This window comes from Acinonyx jubatus, chromosome B4, assembly GCF_027475565.1.
Source record: "Acinonyx jubatus isolate Ajub_Pintada_27869175 chromosome B4, VMU_Ajub_asm_v1.0, whole genome shotgun sequence".
Taxonomy (NCBI): domain Eukaryota; kingdom Metazoa; phylum Chordata; class Mammalia; order Carnivora; family Felidae; genus Acinonyx; species Acinonyx jubatus.
Genome location: NC_069387.1, coordinates 63,319,718 through 63,335,170, shown reverse-complemented (window position 1 = coordinate 63,335,170; position 15,453 = coordinate 63,319,718). Strand labels below are relative to the sequence as shown.

At 38.6% G+C, this 15,453-nt stretch overlaps 1 protein-coding gene across 4 annotated transcripts in view; it reads right to left on the bottom strand.

The window, feature by feature from the left end:
• The window catches only part of FGD4 (FYVE, RhoGEF and PH domain containing 4), a 241,886-nt gene extending 237,643 nt beyond the window's left edge, over nucleotides 1-4,243 (bottom strand). The window contains exon 1 of one of the 4 annotated variants that reach the window (XR_008300202.1): nucleotides 3,678-4,243. Coding sequence is in view for 3 of the 4 variants with exons in the window: in XM_027035873.2 (XP_026891674.1) it covers nucleotides 3,678-3,843 (166 nt within the window). In the remaining variant the exon portion in view is untranslated. The remainder of the gene's footprint in view (nucleotides 1-3,677) is intronic. The other 3 variants (XM_027035873.2, XM_027035875.2, XM_027035872.2) reach the window with 3 other exon arrangements.
• Nucleotides 4,244-15,453: the final 11,210 nt, after the last annotated feature.

Sequence of the window (15,453 nt, the reverse complement as noted above, 5' to 3'; positions counted from 1 at the left end):
GGTGTCACCTTGCACTTTGCCTCTCAAAGCCCTGGGAAACCTTCAAGAACTAGTGTTACAAGTGTATGAGCACTGAGACCAGAGAGACTCCATTCAAATCCTGCCCCTGAAGATTAGGCTGGTTGTAGCGCGTTACAGTTGCGACCTTCTGAAACTTGAGCTTTCTTCTTGTCTAAAATGATAATAGAACCTGTCTTACAGGTTGTTATAGAAATGGAAGCAAAACCACATGTAATCCTGGTTCAGAGACAGCATTCAATAAACAGTAAATGCTCATCACTCTTACCCAAATCTCCATCCCTCCTCCCACAACAAAGGTGAAATCAGCCCTCCAAAAGTGCTTGGGGTATTGGAGGTAAATGTTGAAAATCTGAGTACTCCAGCTGTGACGAGAACTGGAAAAAGAAACTCCACTTACAGAAAGGTAGCACATCATACAATGTGAAAAGTCCTTCACCACAAAGCACCTGGATGATGAATAAATTACAACAGATATGCTTCTAAATGTATTTTTATTGCTAAGATCATAAGAAAATAAAGGAGTTTCCCTAGGACAACAGAAAAAAAAAATTTGTGTGTGTGTAAAACATCCCTTTAATTATGTGTTTTTTCCATAGTAGAATTATGTGCTTAATTTTATGTGTATAGGACCATTGCCTTTGACTCCAGGCACATTTGAATTTGAATCCTAGCAAACCAAATACCAATTCTAAGATTTCAAGCAAGTGAGTAAAGCTCTCTGTGCTTCAATTTCTTCAGTGGTAAAATGGGCTTACCGCTACCTACCTACTAAGATTGTTACAAAATAAATTCATACGTGTGTGTGTTTGTGTGTGTATCACATAGCACAGTACTTAGTATAGAAAATGCAGTCACTAAATAGTTGCTATTATGAATATTACAGGGGGAGGGTATCCATTCATTCAACAAGTATTTATTGTGTCCTAGTGCCACACTCTTTCAGACACAGATAGATAAAAAAAATTCCTTGTTACAATACTATCTGGAATGTTTGTTTTCTGCCATTTACTTATATAATCTTATAAAGTACTGTTCTCTGCATTTTTCAAATGAAGAAACTGAGAAATTGAGGGACTTGGTCCAATTCACACAGCGCGTAATAAAAGAAGAATTAAAACTTGGGTGCTATGAGACCCAAACCCTATATCTTAATCATCTTAACTCTCTGCTTCACCTAGATCAGGAAATGCACATTCCAGGTGTATACAGAAGATTCAGTTGGTAGACTTTACTTTCACTTTTTTTGGCACCAAATCAGCAAACTAAAAATAGCCGGTTTCACAATCATAGATATAACACAATATCACTACACCGAATTTTCTGTTAAGTTCTTAACCTCGCAGTTTTTGTTCCTTCTTTAAAAGGGAAAGTAATTTTTCAATTATGAGTCACATCCACTGTGTATGCAATGGGTCTAAATGTTGTGGTTTCATATATAAATACGTTTCTAGGTGCTGCAAAGAAATGGACACTTCTTGCAAATTAAACCTGGTTTATTTTTTTATTTGGAGAGGATCCTACTTATGTAATGATCATTGGATGAGACTGAAGAGGGAGGCAGATTTGATTCAAAAAAGGAAGCATTTTTGCATAGGGTGTGGTCGCTCAATAGGTTAAGACTACTTGTCTAAATATCAGATCATTCTCAAATATATTGAGAATATATATATTACGGTAAAGAGAAAGAATCTTATCGAGGAAGACAGTACTTTCCACTTTTCAACTCTGAAAATAACAGCAGCAAAAACTTTGAGTTCTTATAAACCATTTTAAAACAATGTAACTGACCTACAAAAGTTATTGCTACATTCTACATATCATTTATTATTGCTTTTTTAAGATTTTATTTTTAAGTAATCTCTACGCTCAACATGGCACTCAAAATGATAACCCTGAGATCAAGAGTTGCATGCTCCACTAACTGACCCAGCCAGGAAACCCTACCTATCATTTTAAAAAGAAAAAAAAAAAAAAAAAGACTATTTCTTCTATAAGTGCAACTGCTTTGTAGGAAAGATTTATAGACTGCCACAACTCCATTCACTCCTACTTCTAAGGAAGTCTCTTCATCTTTTGCTCACCTACTCAAGTCATGCGATTTTAAGTAAAACGATGATGTAAAGAACTTGGATCCTATCAGCCTCAGACTGAAAACAGATGATGACTAAGAAATTTGGTAGCTCAACCTAAAAATTAATTCATAAATAACTTCAAAACAAAGCAAACATATTTTCATTAAAAAAGGAAACCACTCAGGGAGACTGGGTGGCTCAAGTCAGCCACCACCCGACTTCAGCTTAGGTCATGATCTCCTTTTGGTGGATTTGAGACCTGTGACTGACTCCTGGCAGAGCCTGCTTGGGATTCTCTCTCTTTCCCTCTCTCTCTGCCCCTCCCTGCCTCCTGCCTTCTCTCTCTCTCAAGTACATAAAGGGGGGGGGGGGGTCGGGGGGGGGGGCACACACTCTTCCATTCATTTTAGAGCGAATCACACCTAAATCTAGAAGAGATGATTTCACCACTGTCCTCATTTTGCAGATGAGGAAATTGAGACATAAAGAACTATAATTCAGTTACTTGTTTACCTATTTTCTCACATCACTGTTTCTACCCTTACCTACTCTAGCTGTAAATTTCTAATTCACCAGCCATCATGTGTTTCTAGCCTAGGACTACTGCTTCAGGACAAGGACTAGACAGAGAAATTTTAAAACTCCAATACTTATCCCATTTAAACCCTCATAACAGCTTTGCCTAATCAAAACGTGTGAAAGTGAATAAGAGCATTTGTATTTCTGCCGCTTAAACGACGGTTTTGCCTGATAACTGATCTACACAGAAGACATTTCTGGTATTGTAGGATAGGAGCACAAAAAAGGGGGGGGGGGGGGTAAAAAACGTTTTACAGATCAAGGGAAAAAAATCCCTAGTTTCCACATAGGTTCAAGCTCCCCTCAGATCAAAGGAATGCCGTTAAAGGGAGAAGGAAAATATGTGGGCGTGAATAGATCATCTTTAGGATTCCTGCCAACACTAAGATTAAATGAGAATTCAGAACTCAAAATCCTGCATTACTGATAGCTGAATTTATCTATACAAAGAGAGCAATAAGAGTTCCATTTCTTGATGTTAGGAACATGTTTCCTTATGAGAGAGACTTTCACAATTAGAGTGGAGGTCAAGCGTATTTTTCAACAGCCAAAACCAGAGCACTCAGGATAGCCGGTCCGAGGTTACCCAACAGCTGGGCTACCGGACTAAGAAGAACATCAGCCTCCCCCATGTGCCGTAGGAGTCCTTCACTAGGTCCGTAGCAGGAATTTAGCTAAGAAACTTAAACTTCAGGGTCTCGAAAATGGGCCTTACTACTTCCTAAGTTTTTTTTTTTTTTTTTCTTTTTTAAGCTGTATCCATACTTCCGGAATTCCCTGGTAAGTGACCTCCAGGGCATACTCAGCCCTCTGTGAGTTCCTGCCCAAGGTCCTTTGGGGGAAGGGACGAAACCCGTCACGGTGGAAGGCCAGGCTCCGGCGTCTGGGAAGCTGCCCCCAGCTGGCTCCCTTAGCAGCCAGCAGATCCGCACACCTGCAGGGCGCCCGGCGCCTCCTCCACCGGCGGCCACGCCCCCGCCCAACCCTGCCCCTCGAGACACTCACCTGCGCCGTCTGCGGGCGCCTGGCTCCTGAAGGCGGCCGGCTCGGCCCGTCCCAGGTGTGGCGAGGGCCTGCTCCAGGGCCGAGGGGTCCCGGGCGGCAGGTAGGACGGACTGGACTTCCGCCGGATAGCCACCCGCCTGAAGTTGTAGCCGCCCTCGCCGCTCATCGCGCCGGGTTCGCTCGCAGCTCCGCGCTCTCCCTCGCCCTCGTCCGTCCGCAAGTGTGCGCTCGACCCGCTCCTTCGGGGGGACCGGACCTCGGGGGGGGGGGGGGGGTCGCCTGCGTGCCACACTCGGCGCGACTCGAGAGGGGCGACCCCGGGCTGCTCGGCGCCCCTCGCGAGTGCGCCGCCGCGCCTTCCTTCCCGGGACGCGCAGGGCCGCGCGGAGAGTTTGGCTCGGGCTCCTGCCGCAGCCGCAACGCCTCGGTCGCTGCGGCTCCCGCACTCACCTGACGCGGCCACTGCAGCGGCCAGCCGTGCTGTGTCCACCCTCCTCGCTGGAGCCAATCGCCCGCAGGTCCCGGGGGCGGAGCGCCGGGAGCGCAGAGTACAGACAGTCAGCGCCGCCGCGGCCGCCTCCTCCCGGGGAAGCAGCCAAGGACTCGCAGTGCCGATTGGAGCGCCCTGGGCGCGGTTCCTGAGCCGGTTTCCTCGGGACGGCCCCGCCCCGCCCCGCCCGGCGCGCTACGGGCCAGCCCATTGGCCGAGAGGAATGGCGCGGCACACACCTGGGGTGCTCAAGGGGTCAGCCGTGCTCACCTGCCGGCCGCGCACTGGTCTCGAGGAGAAAGAGAAGAAAATTAACAGCTACTCTGAACGCTGCCCAAGGGCTCGCCATTCTTACACACCTACATGCCTGGGGTCACACGTGCGCCCCAGGCCGCTGTCCGGAGCCCTTGATTATAATCTTATTTGTGGTCGTAGAGCTACCCGGTGACTTAAGTATCTCCGATCAGGAAACCGAAGCGGAACCCACACTGGGTCACACAGCACTGCTAGAATCCCTACTCGAGTTTCTGCATCAATGTCTTGTCTTTATCTCACCGAATCAAATTGTCTTACCAGAGGCATCAGACCAGAGACGACGAAGGCATGTGTGGAAGGAAAAGGAAAAGGTGGAACTAACAATCCACAGGTTTCCAGAAAAGCATCAGACCCTCCATCACCTTGAACACTTTTAGGACTTTATTAGTAACACACTGTAGGGTCCATTTAATTCGTTGTTTTGTTTCACATCAGCTAAATAGCAAATTGGAGAAAATACACGTTAAATTGGTTTGCTCACGTGCATTTAAAAATTCACTACTCTCTCTAATAATGAAAAGGCTGTGTTCCAAAATCACAGACAGAGGAAAGAACAGCATTCCAAGAACCCCAACTCAAGCTGAAGAAGTTCCCCAACCATGGTTTCCACCTTGGAAGCCACTCCACATTTATTCAAATGGTCCTTCACCCGCTTAACATCTCCTCCAGCTCCCTGGAGTGTAACTCATAACCCAGTTCTCAAGAAAACTTTAAAGAGGGCAGTTCAACTGTCTCAATCTCCTTGGCTGCTACTTCAATAAACATACCCCCTGAGAAGAAAATACCCCCTAATTTTTAAGTTTTCACACCTTGTTGAAAGGAGGTTTTGCTCCCCTTGGATTTATTATCCGTATCACTACATTGCACCTAATTATATAAACTGGTGTGCCTGGGTAGCTCAGTTGGTTAAGCGTCTGACTTTGGCTCAGGTCGTGATCTCACTGCTCGTGAGTTCGAGCCCCACATTGGACTCTGTGCTGACACCTCAGAGTCTGGTGCCTGCTTCAGATTCTGTGTCTCCCTCTCTCTCTGCCCCTGTCCCACTCATGCTCTGTCTTTCTCAAAAATAAATAAACATTTATTTATTTATTTTAAAAGTTTATATACTATGCCATATGGTACTGGAAATAATTTAAATAGTAGTTTCAAATATAAATTAATACTGAAATAGATTTTACTCCATATACGTGAGTTAACCATAATTGAAATACAAAGTTTAACATAATGTATTTGCTTCCATAAAAAGGTAGTATTGCAATCAATACTACTGTACTAGCAACCTAGCTCAGAGTAACCTTTTTTTTCTAAAAGTGAGAACATGCTGGCAATCTTCTTTTTTAGAGAACTGGCTACTGATGAACTCCCCTCCCCAACATACACACACACACACACACACACACAGAGAAAGAGAGAGAGAGAGAGAGAGAGATGCTTTCTCTGTCAAAAGAGGACTACAGTAAACACATCTATTTGGGGCAAAAAGGTATCTTACTACAAGTATTTGGGGCAGCAGTTTTATCCTCCCTTATTTGGATATTTTGAGTAGTGTGTACATATTTCTATTTCTTTCTTGGTTCAAAGTTGTTCACATTTGCCTAATGATATAATATCAGTTCACATCAGTGGATGTCTGTATTTTCAGATGGGATGTTTTATAACATACATATCAACTGACATTACCTCTATCAGTGTTACTGCTGCTTACTATTTTCTGATAAAAACCATTTTTAAGGAACTTCACATTTGATGGCTATGATTTGCAACATGGAACGAGTGGGTCATTTGATCTCAAGTTATCTTAGGTAAGAGTAGAACAAAATATTGAATATTATCTAATACATATAGTCTTTGTGTACTGTGTTTTTGATCTATATAGCTAATAGGAGATTTGCCACTAATTAGCACATATTGAATGAGAACTGCACTGGATACTGACACACAGAGACAAGCACAGTTCACAGGTGCTTATACACCCCATCTCTGTGGCTGAGACAGTGCGGGATGCTAACCCACTCCTGTATCATTTTCCTTGGGCACACAAGGGGACTGATTTAAACCTTCTCTTGCAGTTAGGTAGAGCCATGTAACCACATTCTTCAAAATTTTGTGGACAGGAGTGGTATGTGTCACCTCCGGGCCTGGCTTCTGCACCCTCACCATGAGACTCTCTAGTCCTCTAATTGCCAGCTGGAATGCAGAAGGGCCGGAGGAGAAGCTGGAGCCCCACACCATGGTGGAACTCCTGGAGAGGATCTGGCAGCCCAGAATCACCTCTTTCCCAGGAATTAACGTGTAAGGTCAGACTAGAAAAATGCATAGCAAGACTATAGACTAGTTCATGTTCCTTAAATTTTATCTATAATTATATTTCGCATTGTAGCAAAAGTTTTATGTATATTGATATATCTTTTAATTCTGATTTAAATATTTTAAACAAACATGCAATTTAATTTTAACAACCTAACCAGTCTCCAACTGATCTAGTCCCTAATAAGTGAGATAAAGCCTAAAAAGAACATTCAGGAGAAAAATTATGAGCCAATAAGCTGCTTCCATGACTGATAGGACATCATTTCCCAAACTAGAATTTATGATAAATCAATGCTTTGCAGCAAATTCATTCTTATTTTTATCTCACTAAAGAAAGATAAAACCTCTTCACTTTAATAATAAATTGTGTTATATCCTCAGTAAATGAGTTACAAACTTATTAATCATTTACTTTGATGCCATCACTGGGTAAGAATCTTTAGAAATGTCATTAAAGTAATAAAGGTCACTAAAAGGCATGAATCATGCTGACTTTATGTAGTAGCATTAGGGGGATGACATACAGAAGATTATTTTCTGAAGACCTAATTAAAGAAGATGCTACATTTATTTTAACAGGAAATAGTAAACAGTATGATATATTGAGTTGATACTACTTGAGATTTCAATAGTTTTCTATATATATGAAATCGCATGTTAGAAATTATGCAATCATATATATAATTTCATATATATTATTAATGTTAATTAATTTTTGTTAATTTAACTTCTACACCTATATTTTGACCAAGTATTGCATCAAGGAAACATATATACACACCTCTTAGAAGATTTGCACAAATTCAAAGAGTCCTCTGAAACTGTCATGGTACAAGTTTGGCCTTGAACTTCAATTTACCCCTATTGCTCTTTGAAAGGAAATAGCCAGTCAATATCTTTTTAAACCACTTGGAAACTGGAAAGAAAGCAGTTACCTTATAAAGTATACAGTCCCTGATAGTTCTGTGATATTAGGAGAGGGGCACCCAGCTTGAAGCTGGCCTATCAGAAGTTTCCCAGAGGAAGTCAATGTTAAGGGGGAATGGCAAGGTGAAGACAAGGCCTAGTGGAGGGCATAGAGAGCCATCCATGACAAATGCTTTAATGATCATTTGGTGAATCTTGCTGTGAAATTTCTTTTATCTATTCTGAAGAATTTTACAATTTCTCCTACTTCCAATTGTATTGCTTTGTATGAGATAGAAAATTGCTTATCTTACCTGGAGAAATAAAACGGCCGTATCTACTTATAGGTAACTTGTTAATCCCATAAAAAGAACTCTTATTTTTTTCTAAGGAAACATGGAAATACAGTCCTTCCTCCAACAAATATTTGCTAGTATCACATTTACAGCCATCACTAATGTTACTAATAATCACGTTTGCAGCCATTGTTCTGTTTCTGTACCTTTGTGTGTATACACTCTAAGATTTTGTTGATTCCATTTTATGTGAAATTTCTTTGGAGATATTTTAAATGCTTTTAAACCCACCACACGCAAACCTACAATGCACAAACTCAATGGTCATGAGGTATTTAAAGTAGCTAAATTTGGAGGCACTTGGGTAGCTTAGTTGGTTAAGCATCCCGACTCTTGGTTTTGGCTCAGGTCATGATCTCACAGTTCATAAGTTTGGCCCCATGTCCAGCTCTGTGCTGACAGTGCAGAGACTGCTTGGGAATCTCTCCCCCTCTCTCTGCCCCTCCCCTGCTCTGTCTCTCTCAAAATAAATAAGTAAACTTAAAAAAAAAAAGCCAAATTTCTTTGTTAATTTTTTTTAACGTTTATCTGTTTTTGAGAGAGAGAGAGAGAGAGAGAGAGAGAGAGACAGAGCATGAGCAGGAGAGGGGCAGAGACAGAGAGGGAGACACAGAATCTGAAGCAGGCTCCGGGCTCTGAGCTATCAGCACAGAGCCCGATGCAGGGCTTGAACTCACAAACTGTGAGATCATGACCTGAGCCAAAGTTGGACACTTAACCGACTGAGCCACACAGTCACCCCCAAAGTAGCCAAATTCTTAAAAACAGAAGGTAGAACAATGGTTGCTGGGGCTGTTGTTCAATGGGTATAGAGTTTTAGCTTTGCAAAAGGACAGTTCTAGTGTCTGTGCATATAATTAATACTACTGTACTATACACTTAAAATGGCTAAGATGGTAAATTTCATGTTATGTATTTTTACTATGATTAAAAAAACCCTCAAAAACCAAGTTTACACGTCCACAATGATATATTTTATCAGGAGCTATCTAGCCTTAAATTATATGATACCATTGATTGTAAGATGCAATGCAATTTCAGAGATGTTAAAAAGAAAAAAAATGGATGGATGAAATATGATATACATACATTTGTAAACATGCATATTTTTTTGTACTGTTATAAATCCAAATAACATTCTGATAGACTTTTTCTAAAGCTTCTTATATGTGCATGATTTAAATCAATTTTCTTTCTCAGATATTTTATGTATGTATGTATGTATGTATGTATGTATTTTATGTACTTATTACTGGAAGAAGCTTATTCTTTGAGCTAAAATATTCCAGGAATGATCAGAAGTGAATTAGTGGCAGAATATATAAAGAAATTAGAAAATTTATTACAATGTTACAAAAACCCCATATCTCATTTAATGAAGTGTGGTTTTTCCTAACTTGGTTTTATACACCTTAAATATATTGCCTCATAAATTATTAAAAACTGAAAGAATACGGCAACACTCTTGGTTGTGTACTCAACTGCCATCCCTACTTTTCTTTGTTAACAAAACCCAATGTCATTTAAATGTTGGCAGCAATATAGCAGATAAATTGTGTTCTTTCAAAGGAAAAGCTGGATGGGGTCAGATGATCATGGTAATCCTGTTTTCTTTGCTCGTTGATTTAAGGGGAGAGCATATGGCTGGTTCCACACAGTGGGTGTTAAGGGAAACTCTGCTGTGGGCTTCTGGGAAGAACTTTCCTCCTCGATAACAGAATAACCTATGGAAAAGAACCCATTCCCTACCCATGTCCTTCATGCTCCTCCTGCTTATAGAAGTGGTTTTATAAGGATACAGATGTAAGCCCTGAGTTGCTGTAGCCATCTTGTGACCAGGAGGGGAAAGGTTGCTGGATCTACTCAGGGTGCTAGAACAGAATGCTGCAAAGAGCCCAGGGAATTGCTGAGTTCAATATGCTATGCAAGCAACTTGAAACTTCCTACATCTTGAATCCTTCGTAAGTGATAGGTTGTCTTTAGAATGAAGCCACCATTAGTCACCCTTTCTTGTTACCTGTAGCCAAAAGCATACTAATACAAGGAAAATAATTTATCTGAATTTTAAGAAAAGTACTTAAAGTGGTGAAATTATAAAGCTTTTTATTTAATCTTTTATTACTGCTGGTTAGAAAGGTTTTATTTTAGGGTATATATATATATATATATATATATATGTATATATATGTCACTTTAGAATATGATAATCTAGGTAACAGGTCAGCAAACTATGACCTGTGGACCAAATGCAGCCCACCCACCGATTATTTTTGTATGGCCCATGAACTAACAATGGCCTTTAATTTTTGAAACAGTGGGGAAAATCAAAATAATAATATTTTATCACACATAAAATCTATGTAAAATACAAATTTCTATGTTCATAAATAAATTTTTATTGAACCCAGTCAGCAGTTTATGATTGCTTTCATACTACAACGGCAGAGTTAAGTAGCTGTGACACAGACAAGATGGAGAACAAGTCTGAAAATATTTACCCTCTGACCCTTTACAGAGTTTTCTGACCCCTGATATAATGAAAATAAGAAACCTACGTAGAATGTTCATTTGATTTTGAAAAATAATTAAACTAGTATCAAAACCTGTCATTTAAGCTCTGCTATATTATGCCTTCGTACATACCGTAACAATGTCAACAAAGCTGATATACCGTAACAATGTCAACAAAGCTGATATATTGTAGCTATAAGATAGTAGTGCTAATTGTATAATTGTATAATGTATAATTTATCCAATGACACCATTGCTTTTATTATACAACTCACATCTGTAGGCATTTGCCTACATCATTAGAATACAAAATAACCATATTCAAAATGCCATGAAATTTCTCATGAAAAAGAGACAAACTACAAACCTGAACTCGGTGATATTATTTATGCAGTACATCCAATTGAGTCGTTTTCAAAGTAGACACAACGTTTTAATGAGAACACTGGCAATCAGAAATACTGTTTAGGGGTGCCTGAGTGGCTCAGACGGTTGAGCTTCCGGCTTCCGCTCTGGTCAGGATCTCGCAGGTCATGATCTCCCGGTTCCTGAGTTAAGCACTGCTGCGGGCTCTGTGCTGACACCTTGGAGCCTGGAGCCTGCTTTGGCTTCTGTGTCTTCCTTTCTCTGCCCCTTCCCTGCTCGTGCTCTGTCTCTCTCTCTCTGTCTCTCTGTCTCTCTCTCAAAAATAAACATTAAAAAAAAAAAAAGAAATACTTTTTAAAGCAGGGAATAATGTTTTCGTGCAAAAAGATTTCAATTTGTCATGAGAAAACAGACTCCTAATTTTTGAGTCTCCAAAGGGCAAATCAAAACCTTTGTTCATGGAATGTATCACTTTCAAACATTGATTATAATTATGTATACTTTTGTATGATTTTCCTTTCTAGATTGTAAGGTCTATGATGGTGAAGTCTGTTTAATTCATATTTGTATCCCCGTAGCATCTTGCACAGTGACTTCTGTATAGTAAAATACTCAGTGAAATTTACTGAAGAAAAATGCATTAAAGGAAAAATATATATGACCATGATTAACAGTAATTCCTCCTGAAGGAATGGATCCCATGAAAAGAGTCAGAAATTTAGATAACAATATCTGTATAAATATTTTAATAATTTATTAAAATTTAATAAATTTTAATTTAATAATTAAAATTTTATTAAAAATTTAATAATTATTTACAATAGTAAAAGTCTGAAAGCAACCTAAATGTCCAAAAATAGGAGAGTGTTTTAAAAAGTATACTTTATTCATTCCATAGAATATTATTACACCAGCCTTAAAAATGATATAGTTCAAAAGTTTTAATAACCTAGAAAGAAATTCCCTATAAAATGTTAAGAGAAAAAAAGCAGGATTCGAAATTGTATATGCAATATCATTCAAGGAAAGACACCAAAATATTATCAGCAGTTTTTATTGAGAGATGACTATGGGTGAATTTTATTGTCCTCTTTCTCCTTTTCCACATCTTGCAAATTTGCTAAAATAAACATGCTTCTATTGCTTCTATTACTAGGAAAAGAGGAACAAACATCTGGGAAATACATGAATGGGGTTGGCAGAACCTCACCTGGACTGATTTGAAGGAAAATAATCTGATTTATTCCAGCTGAACTGAACGCTTTTATCCTGAACTGATCAGCTCTCTCCCAAATTTCCTGGTTGAAAGTAACTCCCATCCAAGGACAAAGAGAAGCTCAGCAAGTCTCGGGTGAGACTAGGATCTTGAACTTAAAAGCTGACACTGCCTCCTCAGCCTCACTAGTGTGATCATCACTTACCCTGACACTTATCACCCTGTGTCTTTGCTGATCTAGAGTATATTTAAGAACATGATCAGTTCTTGCATAATTTGTTCAATACCTTAGGCACAATGTTTCCATCTGAAAATAGACAGCCAGGCTTTCTGTGCTTGTTTTCAGACTTTATCAGATGCATTCTGGTGAATGTTTTAACTGTATTATGCTGTTTTCATATGTCCTAAATAACAGGACTGTTCTAGAAGCATCCATATTGTTCAATACAGGGTTTCAAGCACCAGGAGATTGCCATTACTTCAGCACATGGTCCAGCTTTCCATTTGGTATAATTTCCAGGTGGTATAATTTTGTCCAACTGGTTGGTCTTAAAGGAAGTTTTAAGATTCCACTGATACATGTAATACGTGGTCAATAAATGTTCAAAAAGAATTTTTAGTAGTAACTAAACAGTTGATAAATGAAAACTGCAATTTTGATGGTCATGTGCAGTGTTATTATAGAGAGAACATAAGACAGGAGCAGGTGATGCCTACACATTGAATTCATTAGAATTCATTTAATTTTTATTCCAACAACATGAAGTTACTCCATTTCCCCGGTCTGACTTCACTTTCAAAGTTCTAATGAAGTATATTGAGCAAGAAAATATCCTTTAAATATAATGTATATACATTAAAAAATATATAGAAACTATATAGTAATGTGCATAATATATTCCAATGTGGTCTTTGGAATATTCCAATAATAATGTGTTTCTAAAGAGTACTTTTGAAAAATCTTGTTTTCCCCATCAATCGTTAGATGTGGAAATTAAATGACATTACCAATAACTGTAGGCTGTCACGTTCCAGTCCAAAGGCAGCCATTTACCAGATAAAACACACTTTTAAAGAACAACCTTTGACTGGTTTTGTGTGTGTGTGTAATTAAAGTGACATTATCATAATTATACTTGAATTCAAGTCAGCTTTGTTGATGCAGCTGCTGGAAAGGAGTGACATTAAAGAACTCTTCACAGGAGATAATTAGACTTTTAATAGATGATATTTTCATAAATTGGATTTTATTTTCATCTTTGTTTGATATTTATTAAGTATGCATACTTACCTATGTTTGTAATTTGATGAGGCTCTTTCCATATTTCATAAGTATATTTAGTAGCATGGGCCTTATTTTCTAATAAAATAACCCAGAATTAGGGCAACTATTCATGAGAATACAGAGAAAGCTGGCTTCAAAATATATATGATTTTCTGCCCATTCTAATGAAATAGGCAGGCTTGAAGTCTGAATCTATGCAAGTCTAAGAAAAAAGGTAATTCTCAGCAGCAAGCCAATGCGAAGTTTAGCAATGTGACAATATCTTTCTTTTTTTTTCTTAAAGATTTAATTTTATCTCCATACCCAATGTGGGGCTTGAACTGACAACCCCAAGATAAAGAGTCATGCATGCTCTACCAACTGAGTCAGCCAGGCACTCCATGACAATATCTTTCTTACCTTTGTATTAGGAAGAAAGTTTGCATAAATGTATTTTTTAGGGGAGAGTGTGCAAATACATTTTTATTTTTTTAAGTTTTTATTTATTAAATTATTTATTTTGAGAGAGAGCAAGCACAAGTAGGGGAGGGGCAGAGAGAGAAGGTGAGAGAATCCCAAGCAGGCTCTGCATTGTCAGTGCAGAGCCCTATGTGGGGCTCAAACCCATGCACTGTGAGATCATGGCCTGAGCTGAAGTCAGATGCTTAACCTACTGAGCCACCCAGGCACCCCTACAAATATATTTCTAGAAGAACCCTTAATTTTATTTTGGATGAAAGGGTCATTCAAGGAGAGAGTTGGAATTAATACATAAAGGAAAGAACCATTTAGTCTCTGACTATACATTGAAAAACATGAGTTATCTTAAGGATTATGTATAGGGTCAATTGACATTAGAATTGACAATTATCAGTGAGCCTATTGAGTAAAATTATCTGACTCAAATTTTTATTGGGGAAGCATAAATGGGCATGTCTTAAAGTTTCAAAAAGGCATGAAAGCTATTTGTAAAATAAATATTGGGATTTTAAGCCAATATTGTCATGAAATGAAATATATGCAGATTTTTTAATGCTCATTCCAAATTATTAGAATATTTTAAAAGGCAGATTTTGAAAATGCTATTGCTTAATGTTCATTGTGGTTGATGTTTTTAGATGGATAATAACATATAAAAATCCGAACAACAGATGTAATTTAATAATTTTAAAAACTGAAGCAATCGTGATGTGAACAGGATTATATTTATCTTCTTTTAATAAGGCCCCACCTGTCCACCCCATTTAATATTGTGATCTGTTTCACTTTCACCCCACCCCAACCCAGCACAATCTCTTTTCCTGGTGCTACTTTTTTTCTTTTTCCATAACAATTTCACTAACATACTTTGATATTTACACTTTTATTCTGTTTACTGTTTTTTGTATATCTCCCTCATTAACGCAACATATACAATACAAATTTCAGAAAGACATGAACCTTCTTTGTTTTGTTTTCTGATATATCTTAAGCCCCTAGAGGAATATCTGGCACAAAACAGGTTCTCAATAAATCTTTCCTGAAGTAATGCATGTACAAGTGAATGATGAATTTCATCCAGATAGGATGAAATTCAGTAGTCTAAGCATTATGGTATTGGAAATATTATTAGCTGTGAAAGGCTAAATACTGTTTGAAAGAAGTCACGTACGCCCTTGCATTTAATTTTTATAATAACCTTGCAGGTGGGCATTGGTATCCTCACTTATAAAATGAGATAGTTGAGGCAAGAAGATATTAAATACCTTTCCAATGCACAGAGATTGTAAATACCAGGGCTTAAATCTGAACAAATTTCATGTTTTTCAAAATACTTCTGATGACATAGTCTGCTTTAAAACAATTATTGCTCCAGAATTCATGCTAATTTTTAATTTCTGACTTCATTGTAAAATATTTGAGAGCCAATATTTATTTTTCCATTTTTGAATAGATACTATATTTCCATGGTTGAAATAGGAAAACAATGTAAAAAAGCATTCACCTCCTACTGAGGGATCTGGCTCCCTTGGTTCGCTTCCACCATACCCCTTGCTCTTTTA